The 20417-nt window shown below is 39.4% G+C and overlaps 1 protein-coding gene across 19 annotated transcripts in view; it reads left to right on the forward strand.

The window, feature by feature from the left end:
• The window catches only part of MAGI2 (membrane associated guanylate kinase, WW and PDZ domain containing 2), a 1141222-nt gene that overhangs the window by 1053123 nt on the left and 67682 nt on the right, over positions 1 to 20417 (forward strand). For 13 of the 19 annotated variants that reach the window (XM_075926597.1, XM_075926590.1, XM_075926502.1 and 10 more), the window contains 3 exons: positions 976 to 1168; positions 2455 to 2541; positions 6039 to 6287. In XM_075926597.1, the coding sequence (XP_075782712.1) occupies positions 976 to 1168; positions 2455 to 2541; positions 6039 to 6287 (529 nt within the window). The remainder of the gene's footprint in view (positions 1 to 975; positions 1169 to 2454; positions 2542 to 6038; positions 6288 to 20417) is intronic. The other 6 variants (XM_075926601.1, XM_075926542.1, XM_075926608.1 and 3 more) reach the window with 1 other exon arrangement.

Consider the following 20417-nt stretch of genomic DNA (forward strand, 5'->3'; position numbering starts at 1 on the left):
CCATCTGCACAGAAAAGGTTGACATTTCTCCTCTTCTTCTCTTTTTAGCAGCCAATTACTACTTTAACGGGTTTTATTAGCAGTAATGTCAGATACAATAACTTTCTTACCAAAGGATGCCAGAGTAGTTTGCTACTCATTTGAGGGGCCATTTGAACTCATTTGAACTCATTACTGACATTCAGCTAAACCCTTTTGAGATTAAATATACCAAGCTATTTTATAGAACACAACAATCAGGGAACATAGGTAGACAGAATATAGATTCAGATTTAATTGCCAAAAGCAACCCTTATGTTTATCTGACCTCCTGCATAACTCAGGCCATAGAATTTCACTCAATAATTTCTGGATCAGGCCCAATAGCTTGTTGTAAAACTAAAGTAGCTTTCTTAGACCTGATCTACACTACCATGGTAAATCAATCTAAGTTATGCTACTTCGGTGACATGAATAACATAACTGAAGTTGACACAGATCCATTTACAATGGTGTCTACTCCATGCTGTGTCAACAGGAGATGCACTCCCACCAACTTACCTTACTCTTCTCAGGGAAATGGAGTATAAACATCAACAGGAGAGCGCTCTGCCATTGACTTAGTGCCAGATCCACTAAATCAACATCTCTGCTGCATCAATCACAGCATGGCCAATCTAATCCTATAAACAGACAAGTCCTTAGATGTATAATGTTGATATAAAGACTGAAAAGAAAGCTAGCCAATATTTCAGTAATGCTAGAATTCTCAGGTTTATCACCATGTTTCTTCTGCAAAACAGAAAAACATCTTTAAAAGATCCTGAGCAATCAGGGTCTTGATTCTCATTTAAAGATCAGTTGGATAGTGCCACCCAATGCTTTGTGGGAGCATTTCGCATTAATTATATTTCAACTGAAAAGGAAAAATGCTACTCAGTGAACCACCAGCAAAACTCTGAATGGATTAACATTCCCATTTGTTTCACTATCTAGATTCTGATTGGAGCAGTAATTGCAATGGGCTCGGCAGACAGAGATGGTCGTCTACATCCTGGTGATGAGCTGGTGTATGTAGATGGGATTCCAGTGGCTGGCAAAACCCACCGATATGTGATTGATCTCATGCATAATGCAGCCCGAAATGGGCAAGTGAATCTTACTGTGAGAAGAAAGGTGCTATCTATAGGTATGTTAATAAAAAGGGGAAATGTGAAAAAAACTAACCAAGGGCTATCAGTAAAGGGGACAATAATTTAGGTAATACTTTTTAAAAAAAAGAAAAATCTTTTACAGAAAATAACTTTTATTTTTATTATTATTTAAAGAATTAATACATGGAAAACATTTGTCCTTCAACATTTCCAGGCATTGTTTGTGAGACACACACTGCAGCATTCTGCTTGTTTCCTAGGAAACCGGAAAGTCACAATGACAATCCTGCTGCAATGATTATGAGTGACTTTGTGTTTGTTCCACATTGTGTTGTCCTGTATTGTCCTTACTTGTGCCATTTTAAGGAATAGAATGCTCATCTTGCTCTTCTGTCTGGTCTCATTGAAGTCATCAGTGTGAGCAAAGCAAGCAGGAAAAGGCAGAACGTAAGCTCTTTAGGGCAGGAATTGCTTCCATTGCTTTGACGTGTTCTGAACCCAGTCCTGCTGCCATTGAAGTCAATGGGAGTTTTGCCACTGACTTTAAAAGAAGCCATCTCAAGTTATTTTAGAGCTCTATAAACAATGACTAGAAATAGGGCAATCTGGATTCCTTTTGTAAGCAAAAAGTGCCAAAGATAAACAGAATTAATAATGTAAAGCAAATTAGAAAGACAATCAACAAGAACCAACTTTTGTTGGTGAGAGAGATGAGCTTTTGAGCTACGCATAGTTCATCTTTGGACCCGGGAAAGATACTAAGAGTGTAACACACACTTTTCTCTCTTGCCAACAGAAGTTAGCACAATAAAATTTATTACCTCACCCCCTTTGTTTCTATAATGTCCTGCTACAAAAACAGTGCATAAAGTGTAGACCATCTAAGGTGTTTTGGTAACACAGAGAAGGAGACTTTTTCTAAATATATCCTGGCAGCATCTATTTAACAAGAGTTTCTAAAGAGGAAATCTGTATTTATTCTGTTGAATTCTTTGCTTATGTGGGAAGCAAATAAAGTTTAATAATCTAATTTAACACACTCATTATTAGGGCACTTTAGTGAAGTGTCAGAAATTACAAACATGTCATCAGCCCCTTCTGTCTGCTTCCTCCCCATCCACTAAGAAGCCCTCCCACTTTCTCTGTTCCATTTCCTTAGCCTTTGCCTTTACTTTTCTGCCCACTCCAGGAAGGCAGCAGCCTGGTGCCCATAACCCACTTATTGTTGTTCAAAGTCCTCATTTCCCATGTCTGGTACACTGTCAAGTCAGTATCAATCTTCCGTATCTGGGGTCTGACTTTCTTCTGTTACCCACTCTAGAATCCTGCAGCCAGAAATCCTCCCTACAACCTGGCTCAACGCCCCCTAGGAGTTCCCCAAACCTTAGGAAAATGGCCAGTTACCAAGGTAAAATACTGAACCCGTGGGGTTTTGTTAGTTTCCTATGAGTTAATAGATTATATCAGCCTCTCTGGAAACTGGATTGTGGGCAAGAATAATAATTACAGGAGTTAATACAGACAGTGTAATTATCATCCTTTGGCGGCTGCATCCTTTGGTGGCTCCTTGCCCTACATTATGTAAGGAACTTTTCAGAATTTCTATTAGTCACATAATACTCCTGGCACAGATATTGAATCAAGCTAGTAAACCATCTTGAATTATTTTTAGTCTTGATAATGGCACACTGAGAAGTATAGTATATGACTCATTGATGTTTAACTGTTTATGAAGCTGTACAAGTGTTTAAATTGATATGATGTATTAAATATTGTCTTTAAACAAAAATGCAGCATTATTTACATGAACTGAAAAATGCAAAATCAAAGGTACTGGCACAGCTCCTCACCCAAGGCTGATTGAGTCAAAATGAAGTTCTCAGTTCTGAGCATGTGCAATATGAAGAACTCGGGTTTTCCTGATGTTGCTGTTTAAAAAAATGCCCAACAAATACTAGCTTTGCAGAAACATTTTTTCTGAAATTTTTACTAGTCTTGCAGTTTTGTTATACTTTATTTACATATTGATGCATGACATTGGGGCCCTGATCCTTCAAGTTATAACACTCAAGAATAATACCTGCAGAAGTAGAACCTAATTTACTGTATATCCAATTTCAAGTTAGAGTGATTTTTCTATTTTTTTTTCTATGAAATGGACCAGCTTCTCATCTAAATTAAACCAATGCAGTTTCATTGTGGTCAAGGTAGTTGCATCAGCTAGGCTGATAGGAGAATATGACTTATCTTTCTGTAGTGAAAATATTGTTAATATAAACAATACTCAGAAATAAGCAGGGTAAATGTAAAGAAAACTAGAATTTGCAGAAAAACATAGAACAACATAATTCTTTTTAAAAAGTTTCCCCTTTTATTGCTACTTACATAACAAAGGAAAGGTTAATTTTGAATGTGGTATTTTAAAAAGTGAGATTCACACGTTTGTACTTTCTTCGGTTGGTCTGTTCATGTCCCAGCTGTGAATGATTTTGGGGGTTGAAAAATCAGGAATATAAGGGTTACGTCTACACTGTCACCCTAGTTAGAACTAGGGTGGCAGTGTAGACGTACCCTAAGGGATTAGAAAGCTTTCTTTCCAAAAAAAAAGGAAAGGAAAGGAAATGGTGAAAAAAACCCAAGACTTAAGCCAAACTATGTGAATAAATGGAGTGAGCATAAAGGAAAGGCCTTAGGAAGAAAAGACCTCCTTAGATAATCCTAATATACACACACTCAAATTACAGACTATGGAAACCTCGCTGGGTTCAGTTTTCAAACAGAACACATCAGTTTGGTTCACAGGTTTTAGAAAAATGCTAGCCTGCAAGGGGAACCTCTGACCTCCAACAAGTTTCAAGGCCATAACTTCCTTGCTTTTTTCTGCTTTCAAGGATTTTGCTGGGAGGTAGAATAGAAATAAAGTTAACCAGGTTCTGGGTTGTGCAGACAACCTCAGGCCATTCACACAAATCATTTTCTAGCGTGGGCTGGGGTGAGAAAAATCATCCAAATGGACTTGAAATTTGATATGACACTTTAGTAATATTTCTGCCTTACAATTGTAGATGTCTTCTTTCTCAAGAACAGAGGTAAAGGATTACCAAACTTGAGCTCCAGAAACCTGCTTGGTTAGAAAAGAGGGATGTCTCAGAGGAAATAGAAATTAAAATGTCATTTCTTTTCAGGCAGATCAAGCAAAATTATTTTCTTCTGGTAAAAATGTTTCAGAAGAAAGAGAAGAAAATCGAATTGCCAACAAAACTTTGTTCTTCTTTCATTATCATTCTTTTTGTGTAGTGAATGGGAATCTCTGGCATTCATTTATAACAAAGCGTGCTCCTGATAATGCAGGGCAGTAAGATCATTTTCTTTTTGTTGCAGCCATACTGACATACACAGTATACATATACAAAGTCAACCTTCTAAAACATGTCTAAAACAGCCAGAAAATGGGATCACTTTTGTCTTTGTGGAATTTAGTTGCAGATTGGGTCCAATAACTCTTGGAGATTATGTATTCTAATGTTGTGACACAGTAATTGTTTGGTTTTCTTCCTCATTACTCCCCTAATCACTCTATTTCTAAGTTGCACAAGAACTGTTAAAGGACACACTTACCTGCCTGAGAAAATAACAGCTTGTCCTTGGACCCTGCTTATTTTATTCAGAAAATAGATTTCATACTTGGAAGTTTTAACTTGTAAGCTCTTGAGGGGCGGAGGGAAATGTGAAGCTTGTCAGATATTTTGTAGTATGACTGCACCACTATTACTGCGAGGGACAAAAAACATCCATTGCATATTTATCTGCAGCTTCTATATTTAAACTTTGATAGGTATGACTCATCTGAAACAAAAGGTCTGCAATTAATATAGGTACATTTTTCCATGTACATGCGTCACTCAATTATTTACAGTTACCGAGTAACAGCAGTCTTGGAAGAGGAAGTGCTTAGCACAGAGAATTTCTCTTCCTCGCCTTTTACAAATGATAAAGCCATAGCAGAAAGGTTAATAGATTTCATTTTCATTTTTGCTCATTTCAACTCTGCATCTAAGAGCATCTTTAAAACTTCTAAATGAGCATTTTAACTGTGGGGGCAGCAACAGAATAATTAGTAGTGATTATTTTTCATTGTATTACTTCTCCATGCCATAAACATCTTTAGAGTATGCTAATCAACTTATAAGAGGAAAATTAGAAGGCTAATCCAAATTACTCTGTTAGCTGCCTGCCTAAATTCTTTTAAACTGAAGACAAAATAATTTAGTATTGGATTAGACAGCAATTTTTCCCCTAGATGACAGATCAGCTAATTGAATATTTCTTCTTAACTTTCTTTGCTGTACAGATTTTTGCTGTTTCTCACAACAGATTCCCCTCTTCTCTGTTGAACAGAATAGGAGTTTGTGTTTATGTTTGCATAATCTGATTTCCCTTGAATGCTTTGCATAATCAGGTAGATTCCAGTTCTTTCACATCTGTTATGTTTCCTTTGTTTAATATAAACAGTCAGCTATATTCATGTTGAATTAGCAAATGTATGGGAAGGGTACGTCTATACAGCAACATTATTTCAAAATAACTTACTCCGCATCTACACAGTAGGCAGTTATTTTGAAATAATGTTGAAATACTGTCAAGCTGGAGAACTTCTTACGACGACTCCTGTAACCCTCATTGTACGAGGAGTAAGGGAAGTGAGAGGAAGAGTGCTCTATTTTGAAATAAGCACTGTATAGACACTCCCAATTTGAAATAAGCTATTTCGAAATAAGCTATGTAATTGACGTAGCTCAATTTGCAGTAGCTTATTTCGAGTTTAGCCCTGCCGTGTAGACGCACCCGAACTGATAAAATCACTGAACCAGATCAACTGTAATACTTATATGATTTCTATTTTAGGAGACCCTTGCCCAGAAAATGGCAGAAGCCCAGGTTCAGTGTCTACTCACCACAGTTCTCCTAGAAGTGACTATGCTGCTTATGCTAATAGTAATCATGCTGCATCTAGTAGTAATGCTACACCACCAGAGGGCTTTCCTTCACACAGCTTACAAACCAGTGATGTTGTCATCCACCGCAAAGAGAATGAAGGGTTTGGCTTTGTTATCATCAGCTCCTTGAACAGGCCGGAATCTGGATCTACAATAAGTAAGTAAAGTCCTACCTAACAATTGTTGTTTCTTCAAGTTTGCATGTAGTGAAAAAATCCGACACTTAATACTGTCTGTATGTTTGTCACTTGTCTGACAGCACAACCGGTAGTTCTAAGGAGTTGTCTTCACTACCCTGCTAACTCACTGCAGCTGCATCACTGGAGTGTGTCTGATAAAGATGTGCTATGTCAAGGGGAGAGTGCTCTCCCATCAACATGACTACTCTACCTGAGAGACAGAAGCTCTCTCAGCAGGAGAGCATCTCCTACCAACACAGCATGGTATAAACAGTGCTTTGAGTCAATGTAACTTATGTTGCTCAGGGGGCTGATTTTTTTTCATGCCCCTAAGCAATGTAAGTTACATTGATTTGAGCAATAGTAAGTAGGCAAGCCCCAAGAGACATTCAAAGATGTTTCCCTGGGGTATAATCTCCCTGGCATATTTTGCATACGAACCTTGAGGAGACATCAAAACAGCCCCTGTACTGAGGCAGGACTAGGCATACCTGACAGGTGTTTGCCAACCTGTTCTTCAAAACCTCCAGTGATGGTGATTCTTCATCCTTCCTTGGAAGCCTATTCTAGAATTTAAACCTAAATCTCCCTTGCTGCAGATTAAGCCCATTACTTACTCTCCTGCCTTCTGTGAATATAGAGAACAACTGTGTCTCACACACTCACTTACCTCCCCAACTAGTAGGATTCAAAGAGCTCTATCCATGAAATATGGTGTCCACTCAGGATCACCCTGCAAATGTCTCAAACTGCAAGCATATCTCTTAGCTTTTATATTAATAACTATTATGGGATCCAGAGTTATACTCACTCCAGTTGAGAATCTGACCCACCTCTTGTTATTAATACATCATAGACTCATGGAGTTATAACAACATTTATTCATTCTAGATACAAAGAAAAATCATACAGCATAGGACACATGAAATAAAAATGGACTCTTCACAAACCCTTTACTTAAGCTGCCTACATTGCTCAAACTACTAGAATTCTTTGTGGTGCAGAGGTCTGATTCTGTAATCAATGGGACCATTTTTTGCGAAAAGTATGGCAGAATCAGACGATTTGTGATCATAGCTCAACTTCTGCTTCAGGAACTATATTGTGATGGTGACTGAACATTGTGTCCTTGTATGGCAGAAGTCCCTGGCCGGTTTTCACTTTCAGAAATTATTAGCACCTTTAGCTGAATTATTAGCGTTCAAGTGAAGTTATAGATTTTCAGTACTTCTAACCAGTGCTTTTTTTGTGACTGTACTGCCCGGTACACAGTACCGACACCTCCAATCAGAGCTTACCTGGAAAGAATGGAGTCTACTGTCACTTCTGTATGCAAATATCCCCCAGTTGGCTGGGCAGTGTGTCTAAAAGGGCAATGCTGGCCCCACACAGGTTTTTTTTCTCAACAACTTTTCCCCTGGAATATCGGCACCTTTTTTTTTTTTCCAAAAAAACCCACTGCTTCTAACAATCAATTCCCATTGGAATATTTACTAGCTAGTTTATGGATTGTAGAGTCAATTGAGCCCTTCTTGTGTGTCCAAAAGGCCTCTTTGAACTGCGTCTTCCCCCACTTGCCAAAACTTTTCTGAGGAAATTAATGAGACTTTCCCCCTTTTGAGCCCCTCCATTGTATTTATCTGTTTCAATCTGATCAAATAAAAGCAAGTAAAAAAATACTGGGAAGAGTACTGCCGTCTCACAATGGAAAACAATTGTGCAAAATATGTTCACAGAATTTCAAGGGCAAGCATTTATAACATTCTTCATGCCATCTTAAATGAACTTTTTTGTTAAATTGAGTAAGCTCCTCAAAATGAATACCGTAACAAAACCAACATCAGTCAGTCAGGTATGACTCCATAATTATCACTTTGCTGTACATCATGGCCAAGAGGAACTTCATGGTAGAAGATGGAGAAAAAATATTCCTGTTCCAAAACCCAGGTCACTAGTCACTGGAGTTAATGGAGAACTTCCTAAAAGTGACCCACAGTAGCGTGCTCATGAGTCTGTCCAGTAGAGAGCACTGATGTACATATATACTACACAGTTAATTACAATACATGTTTAATTATACAGAACTAATTGAAAGGTAGTCTCAGAAGTGCAATAAGAAATATTTCAAATGCAAACCTTCAGGAGACAGTAAAGAGCAGAATCAAAGAGCCCAAACTCCTTAGAACAAAGACGTGCAGCTATGGGAAATTTAGCATTGATTGAAGTGCTTTAAGATTAGATGAAGAGGAGAATCAAGTGCTGAGATGCCAAATTAATAGAGGCCTGTGCGGATATGAAATTTGTATCTGCATCCACATCTGTATCTGCAAAATGAGCCACAATATCTGTACTGGCATCCACAGATACCTGCAGATATAAAGTGGATAACCACAAATTTGAAGGGTTCTACATACAAAATTTGTATCCACATCCATAGCTGCAGATATCCACATCCACATCTGTGAATGCAGATACCTAGGGACATAAAGTAGATATCTGCAGATTTGGGAGGCTCTACAAATTAATTCATTGAAATAAAAATTGTATCAAACTTTTGTGAACTAGAGCACTTCCTAAATCAGCATTTCTTAAACTGTGTTCTGCGGCAAGTCAAAGGTGTGCTGTGGAGAAAACAGAAAAAATTCTGCTCCCACGCCCCCTGCAGAGCCTGTAGACAGATCCCGCTGTGGCTGCCCCCCGTCCCATGGGGCCTCCGCTGCTGCTCAGCCTCCTCCTCCTCCTCCACGTGTGCAGGCAGCACCTTTTACAGAGGCCACTGCTGCTGGGAGGGGTGGCTGGAACTGAGGAGCCGCTCCCGGACCACGGCTTTTTAAAACTGCTGCCTGAAGGGAACCCAGCTCAGGCTCTGCTGCCCCCTCCCCCCTACCTGAGGCGCGCTCGGGCTCTGCTGCCCCTCCCTCAGTGCATGCTTGGACTCGCTATCCCCCATGCGCTGCTTCTCTCTCTCCCCTGCTCCCCTCCCAGCCTGCTGGGAAAGTGGCAGAGTTTAATCTGGTGGGGACGGTTGGGGTTTCTGCTCTCATTCGCACCCCCACCCCGGCCCTGCCAGCAGGAAGCCTGTCCTGGTGCTGCAGCTGCACTGGGTTCCCTGCTGCATGGGGGGGGCGGGACTGAGCTCTCCATCCCCCACCCACCGCTCCCGCCCTGAGGAACAAGAGTATGCTCCCTGGAGGCTTTCCCTGCTGCAGCAGGGTGCCAAGCCAGATAAGCATCCCCCCTCATGCCCAGATCCCACACCCAACCCCCCTCACTCCCCTCCCCCTGCCAAGACCCTGCATTCCCAGCTTGCTCTGTCACCCTGCCCCAAGTCTCCTCCTGCACCCACCCTACCCCAAGTCCCCTCCTCTACTCTCCCTCCTGGTCAAGGGTTTTTTTCTTTGTTTCGCTCGACAAATTTCCCCTGGGAGCTGTGGTGTGTGGGTTTGGTTTTTTGGCTCGACCAAAAAATCGTTGGTGTTTCCCATAAAAAAAATTATTGTTTGGTGTTCCTCAGTCTTAAAAAGTTTAAGAAACACTCTCCTAGATCATGTCCATATTGAAAAAATAAGTGTCACAAGTTTCATAGACAGTAATAAAAGGAAGAGACACATGCCCTTTCAATGCTTAGATTAGTCAAAGGATCTTGAAACTGTGGTGGAATAAACAAATTGAAAAGGGTACAAGATAACACTCCAGTCAGTAATGGAAACAGGTTACCAATCTTTTAGACACAATAAAATTTTAATAGAGTAGCATTAGCAACTATCCATTTTTTACACTGCATATTTATTTGGACAAAGTGATTAACAGGTTTGAGCAAGAGTGTAAAGCATACTAACAGCATGAAAGTATTAACTAGATGATATATCACAGTATTACACAAAGCGCAGCTTGGGTCACTATTTAAATGTATGCCATAAAAATGTTAATGTATTCATTTTAAGTCAGCCAAGATAGAATTAAAACCCATCAGTGAAATAGGTCTGGAAGGGAATAGTCTGTAGTGTCAAGTAGTCATCGCCTCTAGTTTTATTCTTTCAAATAAAGTGCTGTGTTTTATAGTCAATTGAAAGAGTCAGTGCCTAGAAAAAGGACAATCCAAATAATAGTCTCATTGGGCATAACCTTCAGGGTGACAGACGGACTGAATATTTTCTACATTTAATTATGATTTTCTGGCACCTTCTTTCTCTTTATTTTTTTCTTCATTCTGCCAGACTGTACTGTAAGGTTTGACAGTTTAGAATTGTAACATTTTCCCTTTGTTTTATCCAAGAAGATAATTAATAACATAATGATAACATTCTTTTTAGCCTTAATTTCCAGTTAAATTTCTGTTCTACAACAAACAAATTACTGTAGATCCTGGAGGAATAATGTAGCGTGCATTGAAAGAACCATTCCATTATAAATTGATCAAATAGCTTTTATCCTTAACAATTCAATATATGTTACTAATTATTAATTATTTATGGTGATTATTATTTTTTCCATGTCAAGGGACTGATTCATGAGGCTAATTGATCAGTATTTGGCACAAGACCCAAGGACAATGAGGGAAAATGGCTTTATGACACCGTTGCTGCTTTTTAATTCTACGATGAGCATAATTTAGAGGAACGTGAAGGCTTTTGTAATTTGCATCTAGCTGCCCGTGGCTCTAACAGACCATTCCTGCACCAGGAATAGCCAGAGCTGCTTCATTCAAATCCCTTTTCCCCAGCCACATCCCTTTTGATGAGGGCTTAAGGAAGGATTCCCACTAGGGTATTCCTATAAAGCCAGTTAGGCCCACTTTACAATCCCTTTGCTTCAGTAGGGTGGCATAAGGAACCAGTACACACCAGAATCAGGCCTATGATTTTGTTCCAAGTAGTTTATCATTTGAGTTGCATACTCTCATAAAAAAATCTTAATAAAAATTATCTTTGGTCCTGTTTGTTTACCAGATATATCTTTGGAGAAAGCCCAGCGGAGAGCAACAAAAATGATTAGGGGGCTGGAGCACATAATTTATGAGGAGAGGCTGAAGGATTGGAGGCTGAAGGCTTATTTAGTCTACAGAAGAGAAGAATGAGGGGGGATTTGATAGCAGCCTTCAACTACCTAAAGGGAGATTCCAAAGAGGATGGAGAGAGACTGTTCTCTGTAGTGACAGATACCAGATTGAGGAGAGATGGACAGCTCAGTGGTTTGAGCATTAGCCTGCTAAACCAAGGGTTGTCAGTTCAATCCTTGTGGAGGTGATTTGGGGCAAAAATTTGTCAAGGATGGTACTGGGTCTTGCTGTGAAGGCAGCAGGCTAGACTGATGACCTTTCAAGGTCCATTCCAGTTCTAGGAAATCTCCATTAATTTAATTTATTTAGGAGCAATGGTCTCAAGTTGCAATGAGGGAGGTCTAGGCTGGATATTAGGAAAAACTATTTCACTAAGGCTACATCTAGACTGGCATGATTTTCCGCAAATGCTTTTAACGGAAAAGTTTTCCGTTAAAAGCATTTGCGGAAAAGAGCATCTAGATTGGCACGGGCGCTTTTCCGCAAAAGCACTTTTTGTGGAAAAGTGTCCGTGCCAATCTAGACGCGCTTTTGCGCAAAAAAGCCCCGATCGCCATTTTCGCTATCGGGGCCTTTTTGCACAAAACAAATCTGAGCTGTCTACACTGGCCCTTTTACGCAAAAGGACTTTTGCCCGAACGGGAGCAGCATAGTATTTCCACAAGAAGCACGGATTTCTTACATGAGATCGTCAGTGTTCCTGCAGAAATTCAAGCAGCCAATGTAGACAGCAGGCAAGTTTTTCCTCAAAAGCAGCTGCTTTTGCGGAAAAACTTGCCAGTCTAGACACAGCCTAAGAGGGTGGTGAAGCACTGGAATGGGTTACCTAGGGAAGTGGTAGAATCTCCAGCCCTGTGATTCTGTGATGCTCTCTCTATTTGTTCCTTGGTAATTCATTGATTGCAACGTTCTTTAATTTAACACAGGTCTCTGTGCCACTAAATCACTGTTCTTTCATGGGTACAGAACTGGACTGGAGGCAGGACATTAAGACTAGAGTGAAAGAGATTACACTGGGGCAAAGCAGAGTAATACACAAAGTCAGTCATGCTTCAAATTCAGATCAATGAAAATGTATAAATAAATCATCCTGTTTGACATATACATCCAGGAGCAAATCTGCTACATAGTGCTAAGCTCAAAAGGCCAGTCTGGGCCCTGGGCTGATATACATAGGGCAGGTAAAAGACAATAGAGCCTATTACAGTCTTAGGAATAGTTCTGTGCCTCCACCAACCACACTGCTTATACCTGACCTTCCATTCCCCCTTCCTGTAGTTTTGCAGAGTCCCAGAAGAATTCAGCTCAGCATTACACAGGGAGTGTGCATTGCCTGCAAAGCACCTCAGCATCTTCTTTCTCTCCTCTTGAGAGCTGGAAAACCACACATGCACTGCTCCTTAGGGAGACGTACTTAGTCACATAAGCTATAGCTATGGGTAGGATTTGCCCTTTAATTAGACGTTTCTGAAGCTTGAAAGCATTGTTCGGTGAAAAAAGACCTGAATGCAAACAAACCAGTTTCTCAGTTCTACAGAATCTGAAGTGAAGTTCCTTACATGTGGAGCTGTCGGTTCATTACATGAGGAGCTGACTTACCCCCTGAAAAAAACTAGATGAAAATTAAACAAAATGTCTTTTTGTTGACATTTTTTCTGATTTTGGTCAAGAACCTAAAATCTCAAAACCTTAATGTTTTTCAGTTTTCTGCATCTGAAACCTGAACATCTTCTTTTTAAAACTGAAAATAAATTTGTTTTTTGATTAAAAACCCCTCTTTTACAATAGCTTAATTTTTTGGTGAAAATGTCCATTTAATTGAAAAAGCATTTTCCATTTAAAAAAAGCATCAGTGGAAATCTTTGATCATTTCTATTCGGTTGTAAAATCTAGTATCATTGGAGAAAAAGAGTATATTTTTTGTTATTCTTAGGAAGGTAGCCAATGTAATTAATCAAAACTCTGTGAACTGAAGTAAAAGTTTTTCAAAAGATTCTGTGTCATTTTCCCTGTCAGTTGAGTGTTTGGAGACCATAAATATGGTTTCTCGTTTTCATTTTAGAGTGAAAGTCACCAACTAACAAACACTGATTCTAATTTTATTATGAACAACTTCCAAAAAGAAATACTGATAAAAACAGAGGGTGGAATCCTGGCTCCACTGAAGTCTATAGAAGAACTCCCATTGACTCCCCAGGAGTTCACCAAAAACACGGTAATATTTCCTGATCCTGCAAACTCACACACATGAGCAGTCCCACTCAATCCAAAAGGACTAGTCATTGGTATGTTTGCAGGACTGGGGCCACATATATTAAAGAAGTGTTGTGAGAAGCATTCTGCATGCTCTGTGCTCCACAGATATTGAATGCCCAGGTGAGCCACTGAAGCTTGAGAGTAACAAATTTTTAGTAACATTAGCAATCTTTTTTTGTCTAACTTAAGCTTCGAAAATGGTCTCATTTTTTTATTTGTATGTTTGTCATTTGCTTTGAACAACCTATATTAGCTTCAAACTATGTAGAGAAACCCTGGTTTTGCAGATTAAAACGCAAACAACCAGACAAAAAATAAACTCCAAGAAATAAGTAAAAATCAGAATGGAAAATTATATTCTTTGCTTATAAATCACACGTATGTTCCACTGTGCAATCACACTGCAGGTGGTTTTTCATTGCTATTTTCAAAGATATTCAGACAGGGATGGACATCTTACTTTTCAAATTTTTAACTCTCTTAAAAGCTTGGAGATTTGTCAGAACTTGAAGTGAATCTTTCTCCTAGGTTTGGATGCTGCAGCACCTTGTTACCAACTAAGAAGTACAGGTGAAGTGGGGCAAAACAATAGTCTCAGATCTCTTACACAGATTCATCAGTCAATCAATAAAACTGTTCTTTATATCAAAACCCCAAGGAGTTCAAAGAAACCCTTAGTCTGAAGTTAACTTTTTTATAATGCTGTTTTCTATAGTCATTCAGAAGCTTATCTTGGATTTTATAGATGTCAGCTGAACCTGCATTTTGTGAGAAACCGGATACTTGGGGTCTGTCCCTCTCTTATTTAGGGCCTGTTTTAAGATGTGTTATAAATCCAGTCATCATGGGTACATGGTGACGTGTCGTCATACTTCAACAACAACTCCTAGATACTATACTAGAATAAAAAAATCATCGCAAATGTGTACAAAATCATTTGGTTCCTTTATTACAGGGGTGGAATCATCATTCATTGCCAATGCAGGTGGTGGGAAGCAGTATCCTAGTCCACACCACTTCCCACCACTCCCATTGGCCACTAACAGTGATCTGCAGCCAATAAGAGCTGAGATCATCCAATGCCTACAAAAGCGCAGGTAAACATAGCAGCAGCCTGCCAGGGATTAACTCTGGTAAAGAAATCAGTGTACTAGGTGCTCTACACAGAATGAATAAGTTCCATTCTTGGAAGAATTTGCAGCCCAAATATATACACAGAAAGGCAGGAGTGCCCAAGACAAAAAACGGAGTAGGTGACTGAGTAAATTCAGCATTGTCGGTTCCATAATTTGTCTTTGAAATTTAGCCCATACTTTACAGTAGGGAGGATTAAGATTGATGTGACTTTTGGAAAGAGTTCGTTGTGAGGTGATATCTGAACTAGGAGAGAGAGGAGGCATGCTTCCTAATTTATCTTCCTCCTGTGGGCCCATGTTCAGTGCAGATACTTGAGGAATTCTCTGGGGGCTGCTAACTGGACAGTCCCCCCTAGGCTTCAGGTAGGAGCCCCCATTAGCACTCTGCCACCTTCACCACCATAGGTGACTCCAGTATGCCCCCTGATCTCCCAGCCCTCTGGCTAGAGCCTCCCCTTGACTTGACTTTTACACTTCTCTGCCCTAAGATCCCCCACACCTCCTATCACCTTCCTTGAGTTTTTCACCACCTGCCCTGACTTCTGTATCCCCACCTGCTGCCCTCAGCCTCACTACACCTCCTATCCCCCTTCCCTGACTACTGCACCTGCCACACCCACAGATCCCTGCCCAGAAGGACCCGAGCAATGCCCAGTAAATCTTCTAATACATAGATAAAGCCATAAAGATAAAGCTTACATTTAGCGGCCATGTCAACATTTTCACTGCTTCGTAGGCTCTTAGAAGACATTTAGGGGTAATTTAGAGCTAAATAACAGAACAGAACACCGAGAGCCAGGACTGCTGACTGTAAACAAATTTTACAGAACCGCAGGAAAGTTGGCCACTCCCATGATAAGTAGATGTCTAGCTAACTAAATTAGGGTTGCCAGATGTTGCCAGACCAGAAAGTCCTGGACTAGAGAAGTTCAACCTGTATAAGAAAGTAAAAAGGGAGTGGGAGAGCCAGTATGCCTAGCTAAAGTTGGGCCTATGCTTGGAGCTGGTAGTGTTATTGCCAGCTCAAGGAGCCTTACATAAATTAGCTGTGACCAAATTAGCAAACTAAAAATATAGTATAGCTGTAGCAGTACATGTGATGGGTGGGATTAATTGTTCTGCGCACGTATCCATCCTGAGATTGTAGGCATGCACCTTTGGTCTTTTTCCAATAGTTATACTATTTTTTAGCATGTTAGCTTTATTAACGGTAGCCTGTGTATTTGTCCTTGAGCTTGGAATTTTGCCCCCAATTTTAAGTGCAGATGTATCCTAACTCTGCATTTCATTGTCCCTTGTCTACCCTGCTTATCACTGGACCTCAATAAAAATGGTTTTATGAAGAAGTCTGACAAGGGAACAATGAAATGCTACTGCTCTCACTGCCAGGATGAAAGGATTAGACTTTATATTTTTATAAATGTGAGAAGACACTGCTAGGAAGCATTTATTGACACTAGGCAAACTCAATCCACTAGCCCCCTCATCCTGAATTAATCAGCAGGTGGGTCCTAAAGCCCCATCAATCCCCACTGATCAGTTGGCAGTCAAGGCCTTCTGTGATGGGGATGTTACTGAATTTAACTAAAGTCATAAAAATAAAATGTCAGATTTTTGCACTTATTATATTCTCCCAATTAAAACGTGATATGCTGGGTCCTCATAGTTGAATGAAGACTTTTGCACCTAAAGAGAATTGAGGACACAATAAATATTCATGTGATCAACTGTATAACAGATTAGAAAAGGACAGCTGGCTCAGGAGGGCTCATTTGCTTGATTTAGTTTCTATTTCCATTATATTAAGAAAATATGGCAAGAAGTTATTATCTTCCAGAGGATTTAATAGATACAGTAGAGGTTTGATTTTTTTTTCCTCTTCATGTGATCACTTCTGATGTTTACCTATTGTACATGAAAAAATGTGAGAAAATAGCCTAGTGACTTTTTTAATACAGTACCATGCTATTTCAACTGTTAGGGGGAAATGAAAGAACATTGCATGTATAGATGTGGGAAACATTTCTTGTTGGTAACACCAGCTTGTAATGTTCAGTGGCTTCTAGCAGGCATGCTGAGAAATTACTTGGAGCTCAGTATGGCTTTTGTGAATCTGAGTCAGGAGAAATCATTTTTGTTTATAAAGAATGTGAGAGATGGAAAGAGCGAGGGAATAGCAACATTTTATTTAGCACCTAAGGTCTATTCTAACCTTGTATATGCACACGAAGCTAAAGCAAGCATATGGATCATAGCAAAAAAACTTTAGTGGCAAAGATACAAAAGCAGGGCTTTGTACTAGTGTTATCTTTAAAGCATAGATATTTTACTAAATATCTTTAAAAATAAAACAGTTTACAGATAGCTGTAAATAAGTCTGTTAGCTACATCAGACCTTCCATACTTTTTAATCGGTGTTATGTTAAAAATGTGTCCTATTCCTTTGACTCCTATATTCAGAATTCAAAACTTGTCTTGATTTTCCTAAAATTCCTTTTGCGTTATTCATCACAAAGTGCCAAGCCAGACATTAAGCACTTGTATAGTGGTTGCCCTGGGCTAATTTGTACTTCTAACACAAATGCATCAGGTACCCCTTCAGTGACTTCTTTGACCAGCTTCTCAAGCCCTGCAAACATTGCAGAGATGCCATGCTCTCTATTTTTTTCATAATCCTCACAATTTTAAAGTAATTATGAAATTACTAATTCAGGTTAAAATCTACTGATTTTGAAAGCTGAAGCATGTATGTATACACACACACACACATATGAAAAATATATGTATGTGTGTTACTCACCATCACTTGGGTCCAATAAATGTAGCAAATAGGATGGCCATTGGGACATTCTTCTCCAGTGCTCCTGTGGCACAGTGAGGATCTGATAGTACACAAGCCATGGAAAATTTGAATGGCTTGAGAGGCTTTTAGATTTATCCCTCCCTCCCCACGCCCCAGTCACAGGCTGCGTGTTACATTCTAACTATCCCATGCTATCTCTGCTGTACAGTGTTAATGCAACCAGTGTGCCAGCAGGGTGCACAGTAGCGACTACAACCTGTGGCTTGAATTGTGAATCCAGTACCACAAACCCTTGCTGACAATAGCTTACAATAGCTTGCTGCTTACTGGATCCTCACTGTGCTATGGGGGAGAGAAGCTGAAGGTGTAGGAAGAAGAAGAGCTAGCGGAGGAGAGAAGATATGTAATAGAGTAAGGAGAACAGGAAGAGGATTATCCCAAGAAGGAGGTCCTGTCCCCGGACTGGCCAAGGTAATTAAGACCTAAGCAGCTTAGAAGGGCAGCTTTCCTAGTGCCATTCCTCCTCTTCTCCCTGTTTGGGGATGGTCCAGGTGCACGAAGAGGAAAGACAGGCCCACTGTGTGCTCCTAGGAGTCAGGTGTTCAAGCAAGCACTCGTTTTTACAAATAGAAGCGGAAGTGTCAGGTCTCTTGTGAGCACATTTGACACTATCCACTTCTGTAAGTTTGCTATGTTCCAGTGTAAGCTTCCCAATACACTTTGGGATCTGGGGTTATGATTTCACTCACTGGGTGTATAATATTTTTAATGGGAAAGTAAAATATTATTTTTTCACCAACATGCATCAGCATGATAAAAGATATGTATGTGGATTTTGCACAAGGATATTGAATTTTCTCAGTAATTGTGCAAAGCCACTAAGGTGACACTATTAATATTTTACAGGTCACAAATGTATTAGATATTTAGTACTTACTCATAATTGTTTTTGACAGATCCTGTTCCATGGTCACTAAATAGAATATTACAATGTAAATACATTAAAAATTGTAGGTTGCTCTAGGCATGCTAATTATAGTTTGTCTTGTTCACTGAACTAGTTCTATTTTGTAATGGTTCACTTGACTACAGGATATGACTTTATTTTTTAAATGAGATTTGTTTTATAGGAACTTCGTTACTGGCATGGTATTGCATCTAAAGTACCAGCTAGTTATTCTTTCTTTAATTGTTTGCCTCTTTAGTCACATAATTTTCCTGTTCTTACAATTTTTTTAAGCTATTACCGACTTTCAGCCACTGCCATCACAATTCCAATTTTCTTCAAATATTACCAGAAGTGATCATAACAGATTTATAAAGTGAAAACTTTTTTTTCTAATCCAAGTCTGGCTGTAATAGCCTATTTTATTGAGTGTTACCTACAGCAAATTAGCAAGGTAGTTAGAGCATAGAAAGCTAAGAGAGAGAAGTGGCAATAGTCAAATTAAAAGGATAGCTATCAAGTTCAGGGAAGAATCCTTATTAGCTATAAGATTATTCATTTTATGATGTGATTCATCATCTTACTTTTAATAATTCCTTTCATTTTAAAGTGCTCGGCAAATTAGGATAATTTCAGTCACCTCTTGGACAGAACATGGCAGTTGCTTAACAATATCAAGCAACACTGAAAAACAGCATAAAGCTGCTAACCTACAAAGAGGTCTACAAGCATAAGCTCTATTCCCTGAGCAAATCAATGCGACACTGTGAGGTCATTAAAGTCTGTGGTTTGGGATCCCTTGGCAGGATTGAGGCCACTCAGGAAATAAAGAAAATAAAGTATCAGAATAAAACTGCAGGGGACATTTAATTAGGAAGAGTGTTTCTCAGGGCTGTTTCCTACAAGCTACTGATTAGCAGTCTATCCACAATTCAGTGTAACACAGCTTCAGCCATGTGAGTAGCCCCATTGAAGTCTATGTAACAACTCACACACAGTTAAGCACATGCTGAAGTGTGTCACTGGATCAGAGCCAAAAAATTCAGCACCTTGCACAATTGAACCCTAGTTGTTCAACACCACTGAGGCTATGACTAGACTGCAAAGGTAAGTCAGAAAAAGATACACAAATTGTTTGCGTATCTTTTTCCACTTTTCTATCGAAAGAGGCTTTTCCAAAATTTGGCGCATCTACACAGCACCAGATTTTGGAAAAACTTGCTTTTTAAACACATCCCTTTAAAGCAGACGTGTTCCTTTAATTCGGCATTGCTTTTCTGCGATAATCTCGGTGAAAGTAGAGGAACAGCATGGTCTGAAAAATTAATACACACAGCAACAAGACCTGAGAAGTTTAAACATGACTATCACTTTGAAACAAATGGCACATTTTGAGATGACTTCAGATTAATGGTAGGAATACACCCACCTGAAGAGAGAGCATATTTCATATATTATTGTTACATTAATTTCACTTATTCCTAACTACTAACCATATGCTGATGTATATAAAGCATGAATTTCCACCTATCTAGGTTATATACCATAGGATCTGATAACACAAAGAAAGTTACTTATCCTCAAAAAACAGCTATATAAGATCTTTTATCACTCTTAACTATGGGATGAGTGTGCATTCATCCACATCCACAAGGAATGAAAATGAAGTGAGGCTCTTAAAACCATATGTCACAATATTCTCAGTGCTGCTGCAGACTTGGACACCTGCAAAATATGAATTACAATCTGACTACCCCTGTGATGAGAGATAAGATAGAGTTCTTTCTGCAGTGCATCTCTCACACTACAGAGTCACTGCTGTTCAAAAGAAAATTATTTGGAGAATTGCTTCCACAGAATTCCTTATACAAAGGGTGAAAAGACTAGTTCAGAACTTAAAAGGCAAGT

Source organism: Pelodiscus sinensis, chromosome 1 (assembly GCF_049634645.1).
Source record: "Pelodiscus sinensis isolate JC-2024 chromosome 1, ASM4963464v1, whole genome shotgun sequence".
Classification (NCBI taxonomy): domain Eukaryota; kingdom Metazoa; phylum Chordata; order Testudines; family Trionychidae; genus Pelodiscus; species Pelodiscus sinensis.